The 16,427-nt window shown below is 49.6% G+C and overlaps 1 protein-coding gene across 1 annotated transcript in view; it reads left to right on the top strand.

The window, feature by feature from the left end:
- The first annotated feature begins 3,331 nt into the window (after nt 1-3,331).
- FBXW8 (F-box and WD repeat domain containing 8) overlaps nt 3,332-16,427 on the top strand; it is a 53,996-nt gene continuing 40,900 nt past the window's right edge. The window contains exons 1-3 of the mRNA XM_061465781.1: nt 3,332-3,682; nt 6,665-6,769; nt 15,135-15,299. Of these exons, the coding sequence (XP_061321765.1) occupies nt 3,347-3,682; nt 6,665-6,769; nt 15,135-15,299 (606 nt within the window). The 5' untranslated portion in view covers nt 3,332-3,346. The remainder of the gene's footprint in view (nt 3,683-6,664; nt 6,770-15,134; nt 15,300-16,427) is intronic.

Raw genomic sequence — 16,427 nt, 5'->3', positions numbered from 1 at the left:
ACTGCGTGGAGACACGGGTGACAGTACGGGGATATAGGGACAGTGAGGAGAGAAAGGGGCAGTGTGGGACAGAGGGACAGCATGCGGCTAAAGGGACAGTGTGGAGACAGTATGGGGATATAGGGACAGTGAGGAGATAAAGGAGCAGTGTGGGACGGAGGGACAGCATGGGGCTAAAGGGACTGCGTGGAGACACGGGTGACAGCATGGGGATATAGGGACAGTGAGGAGAGAAAGGGGCAGTGTGGGACGGAGGGACAGCATGGGGCTAAAGGGACTGCGTGGAGACACGGGTGACAGTATGGGGATATAGGGACAGTGAGGAGAGAAAGGGGCAGTGTGGGACGGAGGGACAGCATGGGGCTAAAGGGACTGCGTGGAGACACGGGTGACAGCATGGGGATATAGGGACAGTGAGGAGAGAAAGGGGCAGTGTGGGACGGAGGGACAGCATGGGGCTAAAGGGACTGCGTGGAGACACGGGTGACAGCATGGGGATATAGGGACAGTGAGGAGAGAAAGGGGCAGTGTGGGACGGAGGGACAGCATGCGGCTAAAGGGACTGCGTGGAGACAGTATGGGGATATAGGGACAGTCAGGAGATAAAGGGGCAGTGTGGGATGGAGGGACAGCATGGGGCTAAAGGGACAGCGTGGAGACACAGGTGACAGTATGGGGATACAGGGACAGTGAGGGATGCAGAGTGACAACGTGGAGATGCAGGTGACAGCATAGGAACATAGGGACAGTGTGGAGACACAGGTGACAGTGTGGGATGGAGGGACTGTGTGTGGACACACATGATAGTGAGGGATGGAAGGACAGCATGGGGATGCAGGTGACAGCATGGGGATATAGGGACAATGTGAGGATATAGGGAATGAGTGGGGATGGAGACACAGTGGGGGACAGAGGGACAGCGTGGGGATGTAGGTGACAGTATGGGGATGGAGACACAGTGGGGGACAGAGGGACAGCATGGGGATGTAGGTGACAGTATAGGGATGGAGACACAGTGGGGGACAGAGGGACAGCGTGGGGATGTAGGTGACAGTATGGGGATGGAGTGACTGCATGGGAATATAGGGACAGTGTGGGGATATAGGGAATGGATGGGGATGGAGTGATAATGCAGGGATAGAGGGACAGTGTGGGGATGCAGGTGACAGTGTGGGATGGAGTGACAGCGTTGAGGTGCATAGGAATATAGGGATAGTGTGTGGGATGGAGCGACAGCGTGGGGATGGAGGGACTGTGTGTGGACACTCATAGTGAGGGATGGAAGGACAGTGTGAGGATATAGGGACAGTGTGGGGATATAGGGAATGCGTGGGGATGGAGTGATAGTGTGGAGAGAGAGGACAGCGTGGGGATGCAGGTGACAGTGTGGAGATAGAGGGACAGCGTGGGGATGCAGGTGACAGTGTGGAGATAGAGGGACAGCGTGGGGATGCAGGTGACAGCATGGGGACATAGGGACAGTGTGGGGATATAGGGAATGCATGGGGATAGAGGAACAGCGTAGGGATGCACGTGACAGTGTGGGGACGCAGCTGCCGGTGAGGGATGGAGGGGGCAGTGTGGAGATGCAGGGGGGCAGTGAGGGGATTACGCAGAGCTGGAGTGGATTTCATCACCCAAAGCATTACCGATGCTGATCACATTTTGGGTGCCCGACGCAGGAACACACAGCCCCCAGGCACTGACCCGCCGCTATGCAGAGTCTCCACAGCCATCAGTGCACAGCGGCAGGGCTGGGACCCCCTGCGCAGGACCCCCCATCCCACATCAGCCCTGGGACAGCAGCGGGGGCTCCCTGCAGCTCCCTCTGGGGCAGGAATCACCCCAAACTGGCCCGTTTCCTTCTGCCTCGCAGGGAGGCTGCTGCCACCCCCTCAGCAAATCACCCCGGTGTTGCAGAGGGGGCGGGGGACACCCTCCTGGGGCTCGCTCTCTTCCCAACATCTACCTGCCTGGAGCACGCATCCATCCTGATGAAGGGGCAGCTCCTGCTCCGCAGACCCCCCGCTGGCAGGGCTCACCACGGTCAGTGCATGCCCCGGGGCAGGCCACCCTCTGTGTCCAACTGATTTGTTTCACAGGGAATAAAAGTTTTTCGAAGGGTTTGTACACAGAATGATGGAAATCACCCAATGGTTTGGGAAGGGACCTTAAAGCTCCTCCAGCTCCAAGCCCTGTGTCCACCTTCCACTAGAGCAGCTTGCTCCAAGCCCCTGTGTCCAACCTGGCCTTGAACACTGCCAGGGATGGGGCAGCCACAGCTTCTCTGGGCACCCTGTGCCAGCACCTCAGCACCCTCACAGGGAAGAGCTTCTGCCTAAGATCTAACCTGACCTTCCCCTGTTTCAGTTTGAACCCATCACCCCTTGTCCTATCGCTACAGTTCCCGATGAGGAGTCCCTGAGGTAGCTCAGGTTTCCCAGCATCCACAGTGTCTGTGTTCATTACATTGGGTTTTTCAAACTGCATGGCCAACCACGAGCTACCGAGCAGAGAAACCAGCAAGTGGGCACTGAGGGTGCGGAACGGCAGCTTCAGAGGCGGACGCAAGGCTGGATGGATGTACCCGGGCACAGGCTGCAGCTGGGAGCACGGGCCATGTGTTTTATGGCTGTGCACCAGGGAAGGAGCAGCCATCTGAGTGTCTCCATTGACAAGTGTCACTTACCTGCTTCCTCCAGGGCTCCACAGAACTGGTGCTGAAGATGAATACCCGCGGCCTTTCCTCCCCTCAAGGCGGCAGCTGAGGCGACAGCGGCTCCACAGCCATGTTGGGTTCAGCCATCGTCTGAAACGCAGCCTTGAAGCAACAAGATGGGCTGATAGTGGAGGTCATCTCCTCCCCAGCGTGCCATGGGAGTGCCTGTGGAAGCCAGCGGGTGTGACTGGGATGCTCTGACCCGCACAGCACCTTCCTGGGGCGCACAACGGGCACGACCGCCCCTGCCCACGAGCTCTGCTTCAGCCTCGGCCAACAAAACGGCTGGAAGACGTGGTCCAAGTGGCGCCCATCGCCCAGTGCCACAGCAACGCTCCTGCTCCCGCTCCGCGTCCTCTCCTGCTCTTCTGGGAGCAGCTTTCCCCCATGAGGCCTCACGGTAGAGCCTTGCCCGCGGCCCTCCCTCGGCCGCCGACAGCTTCCCAAGGCCCGGGGCCTCCATCCCGCCCTTCGTGTGCTGGGGTGCGCGGCGCTCACCCCGCCTCAGGCCCGCAACATGGCGGCGCCGTCGGGCGTAGGAACCTTCGTGCGGCGGAACGCGCGGGAGAGGGGGCGGTTTCCGGGCCGGGCCGCGGGGGAGGCTGGGCCGGGCCCGGCCCCGCCGCCATGGCCGAGGGCTCGGCGGAGCTGGAGCTGTTCCGCCGCTGCTGGCGGGAGGAGCTGGCGGGGGGCGCGAAGCGGCGGCGGCGGGAGGCGGCGGCGGTAGCGGCAGCGGCAGCAGCCGGGCAGCCCCCAGCGGGGCCGGCAGCGGGGCCCGGGAGCCGCCCCAGCGCCGAGCAGGCCGAGCCGGGTTACTTGGCGCTGGCCCGCGGCCTGCTGCACGGCGGCGCCCCGCCCGGCCCGGCCCGCCGCAGCCCTTCGCCCGCCCGCCCCGCTGAGGAGCCCGCGGGGGATGGAGGCGGCGATGGCGACGATCTGCTGGGGCAGCTCATCCGAGACCTGGTAGGGCCGCGGCGGGGCCAGGGTGAGGTGCGGGGCGGGGGGGGGGGGAGCGGATGCCGGGCCAGAGGGGGACACCCGGGTTTCGGGTTCCTGTGGCTCCTTTGTCCCCTCCGCTTATTCCATCTTAGAAGGTTTTATCCCTCCAAAATGTACGTTTGTTCTTGCGAATTGGCATTTGCTTCTTCTCTTCAGAACGGTTTTGTTTCCTATTTAGGGTGTTTGATGCAGGTGCGGTGCTTCAGACTGGTTTGCCTTGGGACATGGCAGTGTAGTAACAACGCCATTATTAATTCATTAAATAAATGAGTTAACTCGGAAATAGTCTTAAATACAGTTCTGAACCAGATCAACGGTATTTTGGCGAGTCCTCTAAATGCAATAGAGGTTTTATTTACAGCGCAGGAAAACGAGGGGGGAAACCCATTTTCTCGCTTCTGACTAACCAAACTGGGACTAATTACTATTTGCTTCGAAGAATTAAAAGGAAGAGATTAAATTTCTGTCTGCGAGGCACAAATTAATCCATTTACAGAATTAGTGCTCCATTAGCACACAGGAGCCCAAATCGGTCTCAGAGGGATGGATTTTGGATTCATTCCAATAGACTTTTAGAGAGGCTGGTGCTGACTTCACGTTACCGCTTGGTTTGCAGCGCTGCGCTGAAGCCAAGCTGTGTGGGTTTGGGGGGTGTGGGAAGGGGAGACCTTGGTCTGTCTCTAAGGTTAAGGTTGCGTTAGAATGGGATTAGTAGGAGCTTGTGCTTTGTGGCAGGTCTGTGCTTACAGTTGGGCTGTAAACGCTCTTGCAGGTCAGTTAAAATGAAATCTGTACATCTGGTTTTAGCTTTTCCCCCTCCTTTTTCATGTGAGGGCTGTCAGTCCTGACCATTGTGGCTGTACTGTCTGTCTGTAGGCAGTCTGTCCTTCCAATGACACCTTTGGGTGCACGCAGACAGCCCAGGTTCTGCTGGCTGGATGTGAGTCAAGTCCAATTTGGAAGCAGTACATTCATAGTGGTGCTGTGCCTGAGCTCATAAGCCTCGAGCTAATAAGCCTTGCCGAATGGCTCATCTTATTTGTTTGGGCAGTGTGTTGCTCTGAAATGGTTCCTGGAGCTGGTTCACATCTGGCCAGAGATGTGTGCTAGAGCTCCTTTGATATTTTCCTTTGGTGTCCCCTTTGGAAATGGATGCAATTTAAATCGCATTGAAAGCAAACAGTCGTCTTGCAAATCCACAGCAGGGAGTGGAGCCAGTGGTCCTCATGAGGAGGGAAAGGAGAGGGAACGGAGCTGTTTGTGCAGGAAAATTATGGATGAGGAGGGAGGGGAAGAGGAGGTTGGCGGCAGGTCCTAGTTTAAGTAACTTTGGAATGAGTGTAAGGTTCCAGCGGTTATAGATGGTGCTGTATTGCTAAAAAGACCTAATGGGAACATTGCCCGTATTTGTGCTATCTAAACATTTACCTAATGTATCACAGAATCCCAGCCTGGTTTGGGTTGGAAGGGGCCTTAAAGCTCATCCAGTTCCAACCCCTGCCACGGGCAGGGACACCTTCCACTAGAGCAGCTTGCTCCAAGCCCCTGTGTCCAACCTGGCCTTGAACACTGCCAGGGATGGGGCAGCCACAGCTTCTCTGGGCACCCTGTGCCAGCGCCTCAGCACCCTCACAGGGAAGAGCTTCTGCCTCAGAGCTCATCTCAGTCTCCCCTCTGGCAGGTTAAAGCCATTCCCCTTGGCCTGTCCCTACAGGCCCTTGTCCAAAGCCCCTCTCCAGATTTCTTGTAGACCCCTTTTAGGTATTGAGGTATTTGAATTACTGAATATTAGGTGTTAGAATACCTTTTCCATTAAAAACTTCCATGCAGCCATATTCTGCAATGGTTTTTCCTGTGTAACTACTTTTAATAAACCCAGCACTGCCTGTATGTCCTACTTCATGGGTACTGCCAAGGGTCCAGGTTTAAATAAGTAAGGAACATAGAAAAGACCTGCAAAGAAACAAAGGTGTTGGGGCTAGAGAGGTGCTAAAGTGCAGAGGATGATCCTGATTTGGGATCTGCCTGTTTTCTGATGGAGACAGGTTGTAACTGAGCAGCTGATGTTGTGCATGGGGAGCAGGCATTCAGAACCACCTGGGAAGGGTACAGGGACCAGGAAAAAACACCAGAGAGCAAACCATCAGAATGGGTGACATAGAAATGCCCAGAATGGGCTGATTTTGTTCACTCTCTTATTATGTAGTATAAAAACTTGGAATAAGTAGGCAGAAATGAGGGAGACAAAACTTGATGTGATGCCTCCAGAAAGAAGATTTAATAATTATGTAGTTAAAACAGCCAGAAAGCATCTATATATGCCATATATGTGTTGCATTTAGTTGTTAGGGTGAAGTGATGGATTCTTTGGCTTTAAATTGTTTCTTTAGATACATAATCAGTTAAAGCAGCAACTCTTCCAGCACGTTACATATTAAAAAGACATTTTTATGTTACTGATGAAAGACAGAATCTGCAACATGATTTTCATTCAGTTTTATGTCAAAATACTCATTTTCCATCATCTGTTTGAAGCCTTGTGAGTGAAATTAATACTGGGCATATGTCTTCACAGTTTGATCTACTTGTTTGGTCTTTTTGATGCTTAAACCTTAGACAAACTGTTTCACTGGGACTTGTATCTTGCCTTTCACTGCCATCTGACTATACGTAAGCATTACATTTTTCCTCAGTCTGCTTGTTAGCTCCACTCTGCCTTCTAACATCCTTTACCTGCTGTTACTCAGAGAGAAGAGTAGCTTGAGTACCTTTAGCCAGCCTGGTTTGTCTGATGTGCTGTTACAGGAGGGAGAGGCAGAATTACCTTTGCCTTTTTGGTGGCACTGAGGACACGACGTCCTTTCTCCATACCATGGTAACTTTAGCTACTACCTAGCTGTACATTAAGGAAGCCTAACAGATTATTGTCTCTTTCTTTCTTTCCAGAATGAAATAAATGAGGTTCCTTTCTTTGATGTCCAGCTGCCTTATGAACTGGCACTGAAGATATTTCAGTACCTCGGCAAGACGGAGTTGGGAAGGTGTGCTCAGGTGAGTGCTGGTGACTGCTTCTCCAATACCATGTAAAATGGGCAGGAATATTCCAGGGACAGTCATTGATGAAGGCCAGATATGTGGTAGCCCTTGTATATAGCTCAGCTGATTGTGCTTTTAAGTGCTGAAAATACCTCCAAAGGCGAATACTGAAAAATAATAGTAAATGGCGTGGATTTAGAGCTTGCAGTCGAGTTAAATAAAGCATTTGTGGCTTGGACAAAAGTGAAGCCTTCAGATTTAAAATAAATACTTCCGAAGGTTTTGGGATTCAAGTGGGTGTACTTAGGAACAAGTGAGTGTCTTGCTGCAGTATTTAGAACACAACACTTTGCAGTACTAAAGGGTATGGCAACAAAGGTGTTTGTCCAGCTTTTCAGTGTGTGACCTGAACCACAGGAATTGGAGTAGTAACTTTTTGTCCTAGTAATTCCATGTGAGGCTGAATTGTCAAATGCCACTGATTTCCCATTACCCCCCAGGGGCTTCATAATTTTATTTGGTGATACTTTAAGATAATGCTTTCACCACTCTGTACTCAGACATGGTTCATAATGTAGTAATTGATGTGTAGCTGTAAACTGCCCGTCTCTTCAAGCTCATTCTTCAAGCAGCTTCAGTAACTTTAAACAGTCACATACACCTGACTTAGCATTGTTCAGCCCACCCTACTCAGCCTCTTTATCTCCTTTCTCCACACACTGAAAGATTAATCTCCTCTCTGAATGAAGCAAACTTAAGTTGGTGAGTGCTGATTACCCTGTGACCTAGAGTAAAATATAGTGGATATTCATTGCCAGCTTCTCCCATGGCCACTGGTCAGTGTTTCAGGCTGGTGTTCACTGAACTCTTAAGCACAAAGCACATCTTGCAACTTCACAGGAAGTCCATCCAAAACCATTCTTTGTGTTACACTTGAGCCATGCCCTGGATTGTTTGCAGGAGAAAGAAATGATAACATGTAAAAACTGACAAGGGTCAGGCAGGGTATGGCTTTGCTGGGGAGGGTGACCTGGGCACAAGTATTATCCAAATGGCACGTGTCTTGAAATCAGGCTTTTAAGGTTCAGTATGAGCAAGCCATGGTGTTAAATAGCTACCACAGTTGGTTATTGAATAAATCTTTGACTTGCTGATGTCTTTTATGAAGGAGGGGTAGAAGAAGAAGAAGAATTCCTCTTTCAGGGCTTCTGTTGCAGAGGAATAATTTCTTCAGGATTATTTTTGGTGCTGTCCAGGAGACAAAAGCTTTCAGATATGCTTGAGCTTGTCATACATCTCAACATAAAAAGGACATGGAACTGTTGGAACAAGTCCAGAGGAGGCCACAAGGATGATCAGGGGCTGGAGCATCTCCCGTATGAAGATAGGCTCAGAAAGTTGGGGCTGTTCAGCCTGGAGAAGAGAAGGCTGCGTGGAGACCTCAGAGCAGCTTCCAGTATCTGAAGGGGGCCTATAGGGATGCTGGGGAGGGACTCTTCATTAGGGTCTGTAGTGACAGTACAAGGGGTAACAGGTTCAAACTGAAACAGGGGAAGATTAGATTGGATATAAGGAGGAAATTCTTTCCTGTGAGGGTGCTGAGGCACTGGAATGGGTTGCCCAGAGAGGTTGTGAATGCTCCATCCCTGGCAGTGTTCAAGGCCAGGTTGGACAGAGCCTTGGGTGCCATGGTTTAGTGTGAGGTGTCCCTGCCCGTGGCAGGGGGCTGGAACTGGATGATCTTAAGGTCCTTTCCAACCCAAACTATTCTATGATTCTATGATTTGAGGTAGAGAGATGTGATCAATAAAGGCCCCATCGCATGAAATGAAAAGGGTTGCATTTCTTGGGTGGTTTACTTTAAGGTTATTAATTTTCCATCTCTTTTTGTTTTTGTTGCTGTTAGTTTTGGTTTGCTTTGTTTCCCTTGGGATGATCAGTTTATCTCAGGGCATAATAAAAAGGTTGGCTGGTGAAGGGCTGCTCCTTTTCTGTGTGCTCGGACTGCGCTTGATCTCTGTTTCACTCACTTTGGTTTCTAACCTGAACCTGTGCTCGTAAGAATTGCTTTAACACTGAGAAGATTTTCCACCTTTCTCGTTCCCCTTCTCACACAGAGTCTGTTGGTCCTGCATGGCAGCTGACAGGTAGCTGAGCAGATGCCCGGTGTTTTACAGATCTTTCAGAATGAGGTGAAGATCCAGTGCTTTTAGAGCAGAGCTGGCTGCTGTTGAAGTGTTCAAATAAAAAGCAAAGCGATAAAAATAAATCCCATTTGCATTTTTCTCTTGGTGCTTTGGTTTTTGAAGAGTGGGGGGAAGCCTGCTTGTGTTAAATGGAAAGCCCTGCTGCTTTATGGTGTTATCCCAGAAAGGTGTTTTTTATTAAGGTGCCTTGGGATTTTAATGACATTGGGACAGTTAGTGGAATTGGCATCAGGAACTATGTGAGTGCCTTTGGAGAAAACCTGTTAGCTTAGTTCTTTATGCCAAATTGGTACCCGACTAACAGTGAAGTAGCCTGACTGCAAAGTCTCTTTGAGATTTAATCACGCCACAGACTGCTCTGGAGGACTTTAATTTCACCTTGATATTTCCCCCTTCCCACTCTTCCCCACAGCTTTTCCTTGAGTTTTGGAATTAGTACTCTAAAACACAAACTACTTGTATGGCATTTCCAATACCAAAGCCATGCGCAGCATGTAAATGATTGGTGTCAGCAGTTCCTGAGCTCTGGTGGGTTGTGTGATACTCAATAGTATCCAGCAGACCACTCCCTCTTGATAGCTTATGTTTGTAATTCAAGGAGAAATGTATCCAGGACTTAATGTGTCAGCAGAACAGGCCAGAGTAAGGGCAAAATTTTCCCTCTGCTTTGTGCCAGCCCTATGGCCACCTTTAGATTCTGTTCTGACCATGGAAAGATGTATCTGTGCTGTGAGTGATGCTCTACAGCTGCCTGACAGGAGGATGGAGCCAGGAGGGGCTGGGCTCTGCTCCCAAGGAACAAGGGATGGGACAAGAGGAAACGGCCTCAAGCTGCCCCAGGGCAGGTTTAGATGGAGCTGAGGAACAATTCCTGCCCCAGAGGGTGCTCAGGCATTGGAACAGGCTGCCCAGGGCAGGGCTGCAGTCACCGTCCCTGCAAGTGTTCACACCCCGTGGAGACGAGGCCTCAGTGCCATGGGTTAGGGGTGGCCTTGGCAGTGCTGGGAAGGGTTGGAGTGGATGAGCTTGAAAGTCTTTTCCAACCTAACTGATTCTGAGATTCTTGTGTTATTTGGGGCTGATACTGCAGATACCTGCAGTTAACTTCACTCATGGGCTGAGGATCTGGCCTTTACACTGTCAGCTTTGTGACAGGGTGATGTCTCATCTATGAACTTCTCCATATACTTACAGTTACTGCTTTCTAGTAAATGCCAGAGACTGCATGAGCTGTGTTTTGTGGTGTGAAGGCACCAGTGGGAAGTTGCCTTTTTGCATTTTCATCGCAGGGAAGGTTTAGAAATGTTTACCAACACAATTGTGTATGTATCTAAGACAAGGGAGACTGTTTCTAGGAATTTAAGAATGAATTGCCTTCCATAAATGGAGAATTTCAGATGCTTGTCTCTAGAGCTTCAGGAATTTTCGACCTGTTAGAATTTTAGTGTTTATACATATAAAAGAAGAAAATCTCTTGTATTTTTTGAGCATCCTTTTGCATCAAGGTTGTATATGGATAAAAGAAATCACCCATCCTCCTCGGAGTTGAGAGGGAGAGCAGAGAAACCAATGGATAAGGATATACTGGGCTCAGGATGGGACTTAAAATAGCAGATGGACACAAGAGGGACGTGGAGCTGTTGGAGTGAGTGCAGAAGAGGCCATGGAACTGCTGCGAGGGCTGGAGCAGCTCTGCTCTGGAGCCAGGCTGAGAGAGCTGGGCTGGGGCAGCCTGGAGAAGAGAAGGCTCCTGAAGGGGAGACCTGAGAGCAGCTCCAGTGCCTGAAGGGGCTGCAGGAAAGCTGGAGAGGGGCTTGGGACAAGGGATGTAGGGACAGGCCAAGGGGAATGGCTTTAACCTGCCAGAGGGGAGACTGAGCTGAGCTCTGAGGCAGAAGCTCTTCCCTGTGAGGGTGCTGAGGCGCTGGCCCAGGGTGCCCAGAGAAGCTGTGGCTGCCCCATCCCTGGCAGTGTTCAAGGCCAGGCTGGACACAGGGGCTTGGAGCAAGCTGCTCTAGTGGCAGGGGTTGGAGCTGGGTGAGCTTTAAGGCCCCTTCCAACCCAAACCATTCTATGATGCTATCGTTATCACTGTGAATTGAAAAGATGAGCAGCTTCCACCTGGTGTGGCTTCCATCTGAATAGCTTTGGATTAAATCCGGTTTGGCACTCTGTATTGGACTGAACTGAAGGTCCAGATATTTCTAATTGAGGCCCCTGGCTTCAGCGAGTGAACCTTGACAATGCCTTTGTGTGTCTAGGGAAGAAAATTAACCTAATGAAACAAAGACAGTTATTTGATGCAAAGGGATAAATAAACCTTTGTTACAGTTTGAGCCAGTTGATTTAGATAGGATTAGGAGGAATTTAGGATTTAATGGAAGAGGTGGGCTTTGTTTGTTGCTTTTTGTGTGTGTTTTTAATAGCAAAACCTATGTGAGTGAAAGCCCGTGCAGTCCTTCAGACCATTATTACTTGCTGAACTAGAAGATATAAAACCATTCCTGTGTGGAGCTCAGGGGAAACCTAAGTTTCTTTGCTGAGAAAGGTTGAGAACTGTAGTAAAAAGATAATAAGAACACTAAATGCCAAATGAAACCGGGAACTCTCAATCTATAAACAGCTCTGTGAGGTGTTGTCATTGAGGGTTGTTGGAGTTTCTACATAGTGTAGATTTGGAAATCATTATGTTTGTAGTTTAATAAGAGCTTTGCACATCTCAGCTACTCCCCAACAAGCCGAATGTATGGGTGTGTATAAATAAAGCCGTAATGCTCTGGCTTTCGGGGCCTCACCTGAAACTCGAAGTCAAGCAGATCTAATAAAGCTGACTTGGAGCCAATGGCTGGTTTTAATGCGGCAGCTCACAGTGGTGCTGTAAAGTGGAATGCTTGAGACACTTTTATTAGTGATTTCTTGCAGCTGAGCCTCGCTCAGTGGGGCTTTTACAAGGGATTGTCATGCTAGTTTTGGTGCAGCAAGAAAAGGCTGCGTTAAGGACCCTTTGGAAATCCAGGCTTGTAAAGCAGCAGGATTCAATGTAATTTGATTTAAGAAAATCATAATAGGCGAGGGTCTTTATTCCCTTTGCATGTTTGTTCCTGAAAGTTGAAAAGGCAGCCTAAATTTTATGTAGTTCCCCCCCTTCTTTTGTTTTAATACCATCTTTATAAAATGCTTTTAAGACCTTGAAACTGGAATGCTCTGAACAACACTGTCTATTTTGGCAAACTCCAAAGGTGTGTGTTTTTTTCTTTCTTTTTGCTGCTTTTTTATTAAGCAAGGCGAACACTGCCATCAGTTGGCTTTGTTTCCCTCTGCTTGGCCTCTAGCCTGTCCCCTCCATGTCAGCAGAAACGTGCTGCTGGAACAGGAGGGGGGCAGAGGTGCTGCTCATGTCAACCCGACTTGGCCCAGTGCTCAACTCCTGCCCAACAGCTGCTTCGGTTTGGTGTGTCAGCACAAAGCTGGGTGGTTTTTTTTTTCCTTTGAGCAGTAATATCTGCATTTATATTGCTTTAAAATCAAGTTGAGAGCAAATTCCCCACTAAACTGTAACGCTCTGAGGGCTTTTCTTTTGCTTTTGAACTTCCTGAGTGTGTCCCTACAGGGAGAGGAGCATTAAGCACTGCTTTTTTATTACAGGATGATGTATAATGCTAGAGAAGACTCCGTGCTGGTTCTGTTGTTTGTAAGGCATTCTGATTGCCCTATCCGGGTTGTTTGCTTTGTCAGATGAGGGAAGAGCATTGTGTGTGTCTGCTAGTCTGAGCTAAGTTCTCTTGGTGATTGAGTATTAGTTCTGCTGGACTTGGATTTTCCTGTTTGAGAGCTGCTCTTGTATGTAGGTATCTTTGGGCCCCTCACTGTAAGAGAGCCCTTGAGGTGCTGGAGCGGGGCAGAGAAGAGCAGCAGAGCTGGTGCGGGGCCTGGAGCCCAAGTGTGATGGGGAAGGGCTGAGGGACCTGGGGGGTTCAGTGTGGAGAAGAGAAGGCTCAGGGGGGACCTGATGGCTCCCTACAAGTGCCTGAGAGGAGGATGGAGCCAGGAGGGGCTGGGCTCTGCTCCCAGGGAACAAGGGATGGGACAAGAGGAAACGGCCTCAAGCTGCCCCAGGGCAGGTTTAGATGGAGCTGAGGAACAATTCCTGCCCCAGAGGGTGCTCAGGCATTGGAACAGGCTGCCCAGGGCAGGGCTGCAGTCACCGTCCCTGCAAGTGTTCACACCCCGTGGAGATGAGGCCCCAGTGCCATGGGTTAGGGGTGGCCTTGGCAGGGCTGGGGAACAGTTGGACTGGATGAGCTTAAAGGGCTTTTCCAGCCTGGTTGACTCTAATCTTAAAAACACATTCAGGTTACTCAGTCCCCCCTTCTCTCTTCATATTAAACTTTTCTTTTCCCTGGAAGAATATATAATGAAATATATCTTATGATGCAATCCTTGATTCCTAGTGGGATGCTGGGTTTTGAGAGGCCAGCAGGCAACACAATGTAAACAACATGGCTAGAAGATTCATAAAGCGTTCCACAGGGGAGATCTGTGCTGTTCATTGCGTAGATACTGTCCCACTGCTTGGGGACTATATAGTACACACCATGTGTGCAAGATGGTTTTGCACTTACCGTGACCCAGGGAGACCTGTAAGACACAGGGTCATGTTGATGGGTGCTTTCTGGACCTCAGCTGCTGTCTCCCTGTGATGCTGTGGGTGTTTTAGTTGGGCTGACTGGCCAGTCTTGGCCTGATGCTCCATTTCATAGAGCAGACTAAGGCACGCTCTTCCAAGTCATCACATAACAAATTGTACAGATCACGTTTCAAACTGCTTGATTTATTTTCCTAACCTCTGTGTAAGCCTCACTGCAGGCTTTGTTACTCCGTGGCTTGTGTTCTGCATGGACTCCTAGCAAATCTCTGCTGCCAAAAGAGTCTCGTACTTTCAGTATTCCTTATGCTGTATTTTGTTGTGACACTCTACTTTGGTTTTAAATCAAGGTTTGCCTAATAATGATAAAATACAAATGATGAAATAGAAAACAAGTAATAGTTCATCTTTCACTTCCCTCTGCCGCGTTGTGTCTGTGGAACACATGGCAAGTGAACACAGGGTGATGGTCCTTGTGAGAGTTTGTCTGAATGGGACACGTAGATTCTTGATGTAAGCTGGGGAGTGCAATGGACATTAGATGCTTAATTGTAAGATGCTTATAACTGATGTCAGTCTGAGAAGGCTTTCTTAGTCTTTTGGAAGCAGTCTACAATTGATTGCTGCTTTCACTGGTAGCAGGTTTCATTGGTTACCTCTTTTTCTTTTAAATTAAGAATTACAGGGAACAGATTGCCACTTAAGTTGCCTCTTACCTCTTGAATCTTTAATTCTCAGCCCACAATTGCTTGTGATGAGGCTGTTCTCTCTGCAATGGACAGCAACTTGAGGCCGCTTGAAAAACTTAATAATTCATTCCTATTTATGCATACTGTAATACAATAGGTTATAAATCACTAATGTCATACACCTAATCAGGCATTGTCAGTGGGGCTTTAGAGAGATTGCGGTGTGATCTGAGAGGTTTTCCTGGCTACAAATATGAGCATAGATTCATATTTTTGCTCTAAGCTCACAATGCTGTCTGTTTTCTTGCTTTTTTCCCTTCATAATTTTCTAATGCACTGATTTTTCAGTGTGTTAGAGGCAGTGTGGCACTGAACACTGGTGTCCATCTTGCAAGGAGTTTTAGTGGAGTAAAAATTTAGGTACTTTCAAAAGAATCCACAGACAACAAGCCTTTTGTTAAAGGTTTGGGGGTTTTATGCTCTCAGTAGTATAAAGGGTGAAAAAATACATTTGTTTAGTTAAGAATTTAGAGTGCCTCAGGGTGGTGAGGCACTGGAATGGGTTGCACAGGGAGGTTGTGAATGCTCCATCCCTGGCAGTGTTCAAGACCAGGTTGGACAAGGCCTTGGGTGATACGGTTTAGTGTGAGGTGTCCCTGCCCATGGCAGGGGGGTTGGAGCTAGATGATCTTAAGGTCCTTTCCAACCCTAACTATTCTATGATTCTGTGATTCTATATTGATTTATACATGTGCATTTCAGATGTTACTTAAGTAATTTTCTATGAAATCCATGTTTTACAGCTTCATGCTATACATGTCTATATGTTTTGTTTCTAGGTCAGCAGGACGTGGAAGGCACTTGCAGAAGATGAAGTGTTGTGGTACAGGTTGTGCCAACAGGAAGGGTACCTGTTGGATACAAGCATCTCCGATCATGCCTGTTGGAAGCTTGCCCTCAGGAACTGCCGGGCCAGGGAGCGCACATTGAAAACCAACTGGAAGGTAAAAGGGATGCTGTAGAAAAATGGGAACCTGGTTCAAGGAAGTGGTGGTGAAAAGTTGGTCTTTTGTATTGCAGCTGCTTTTAGCCAGTGGAAAGGGGAAAGCTGCTGAAGGATTTATGAGACCTACTCCTAGCTCCCTTACCTTTTTTTTCACCCCATTGGCTGATTGCTTTTGGGAGTGAGTCTTTGTTTGCTGTGCTGCTCCACTGACTTTGAGAGAGACTTTTATACCTCAACAATCCACTGAGAATCAGTCTTTAAGATGAAGGCTTCCTCCTCTGCTCATTCCATACCCTGGCTTAAAAGAAAGCGATCATTTTGTTGTTGTTGTGATAGTTCTTTCTCTGCCTGAAGATTATGAGTGATAATGAACAGTGATAGCGCTTCTCCTTCATTTCCATCTGTAACAATTCCAGGCAGCAAGTATAAGGTGTGTGTGACTTCTCTCAGCTGCACTGCAGCTTATCGGTAGCAATAGCAAAGCTTGGAGTTTTCCACAAAGAATTAAATTAATCATAGAGTCATCTGGGTTGGAAAAGCCCTTTAAGCTCATCCAGTCCAACTGTTCCCCAGCACTGCCAAGGCCACCACTACCCCATGGCACTGGGGCTTTGTCTCCACGGGGTGTGAACACTTGCAGGGACGGTGACTGCAGCCCTGCCCTGGGCAGCCTGTTCCAATGCCTGAGCACCCTCTGGGGCAGGAATTGTTCCTCAGCTCCATCTAAACCTGCCCTGGGGCAGCTTGAGGCCGTTTCCTCTTGTCCCATCCCTTGTTCCTTGGGAGCAGAGCCCAGCCCCTCCTGGCTCCATCCTCCTCTCAGGCAGTTGTAGGGAGCCATCAGGTCCCCCCTGAGCCTTCTCTTCATCTGAACCCCCCAGGTCCCTCAGCCCTTCCCCATCACACTTGTGCTCCAGGCCCTGCACCAGCTCCGCTGCCCTTCTCTGGCCCTGCTCCAGCACCTCAAGGTCTCTCTTGTAGCGAAGGGCCCAAAACTGAATACAGGATTCGAGGTGCAGCCTCACCAGTGCCCAGTGCAGGGGCACAATCCCTGCCCTGGCCCTGCTGCCGCACTGGTGCTGATCCAGGCCAGGATGCTGGTGGCTTCCTGGCTGCCTGGGCCCAA

Source organism: Pezoporus flaviventris, unplaced genomic scaffold (assembly GCF_033815535.1).
Source record: "Pezoporus flaviventris isolate CSIRO_AGI_PZ_B2104156 unplaced genomic scaffold, CSIRO_AGI_Pfla_v1 ptg000041l, whole genome shotgun sequence".
In the NCBI taxonomy this organism is placed as follows: domain Eukaryota; kingdom Metazoa; phylum Chordata; class Aves; order Psittaciformes; family Psittacidae; genus Pezoporus; species Pezoporus flaviventris.
Note: the sequence above shows the minus strand (reverse complement) of the source record. Positions and strands in the feature narration are given on the sequence as shown.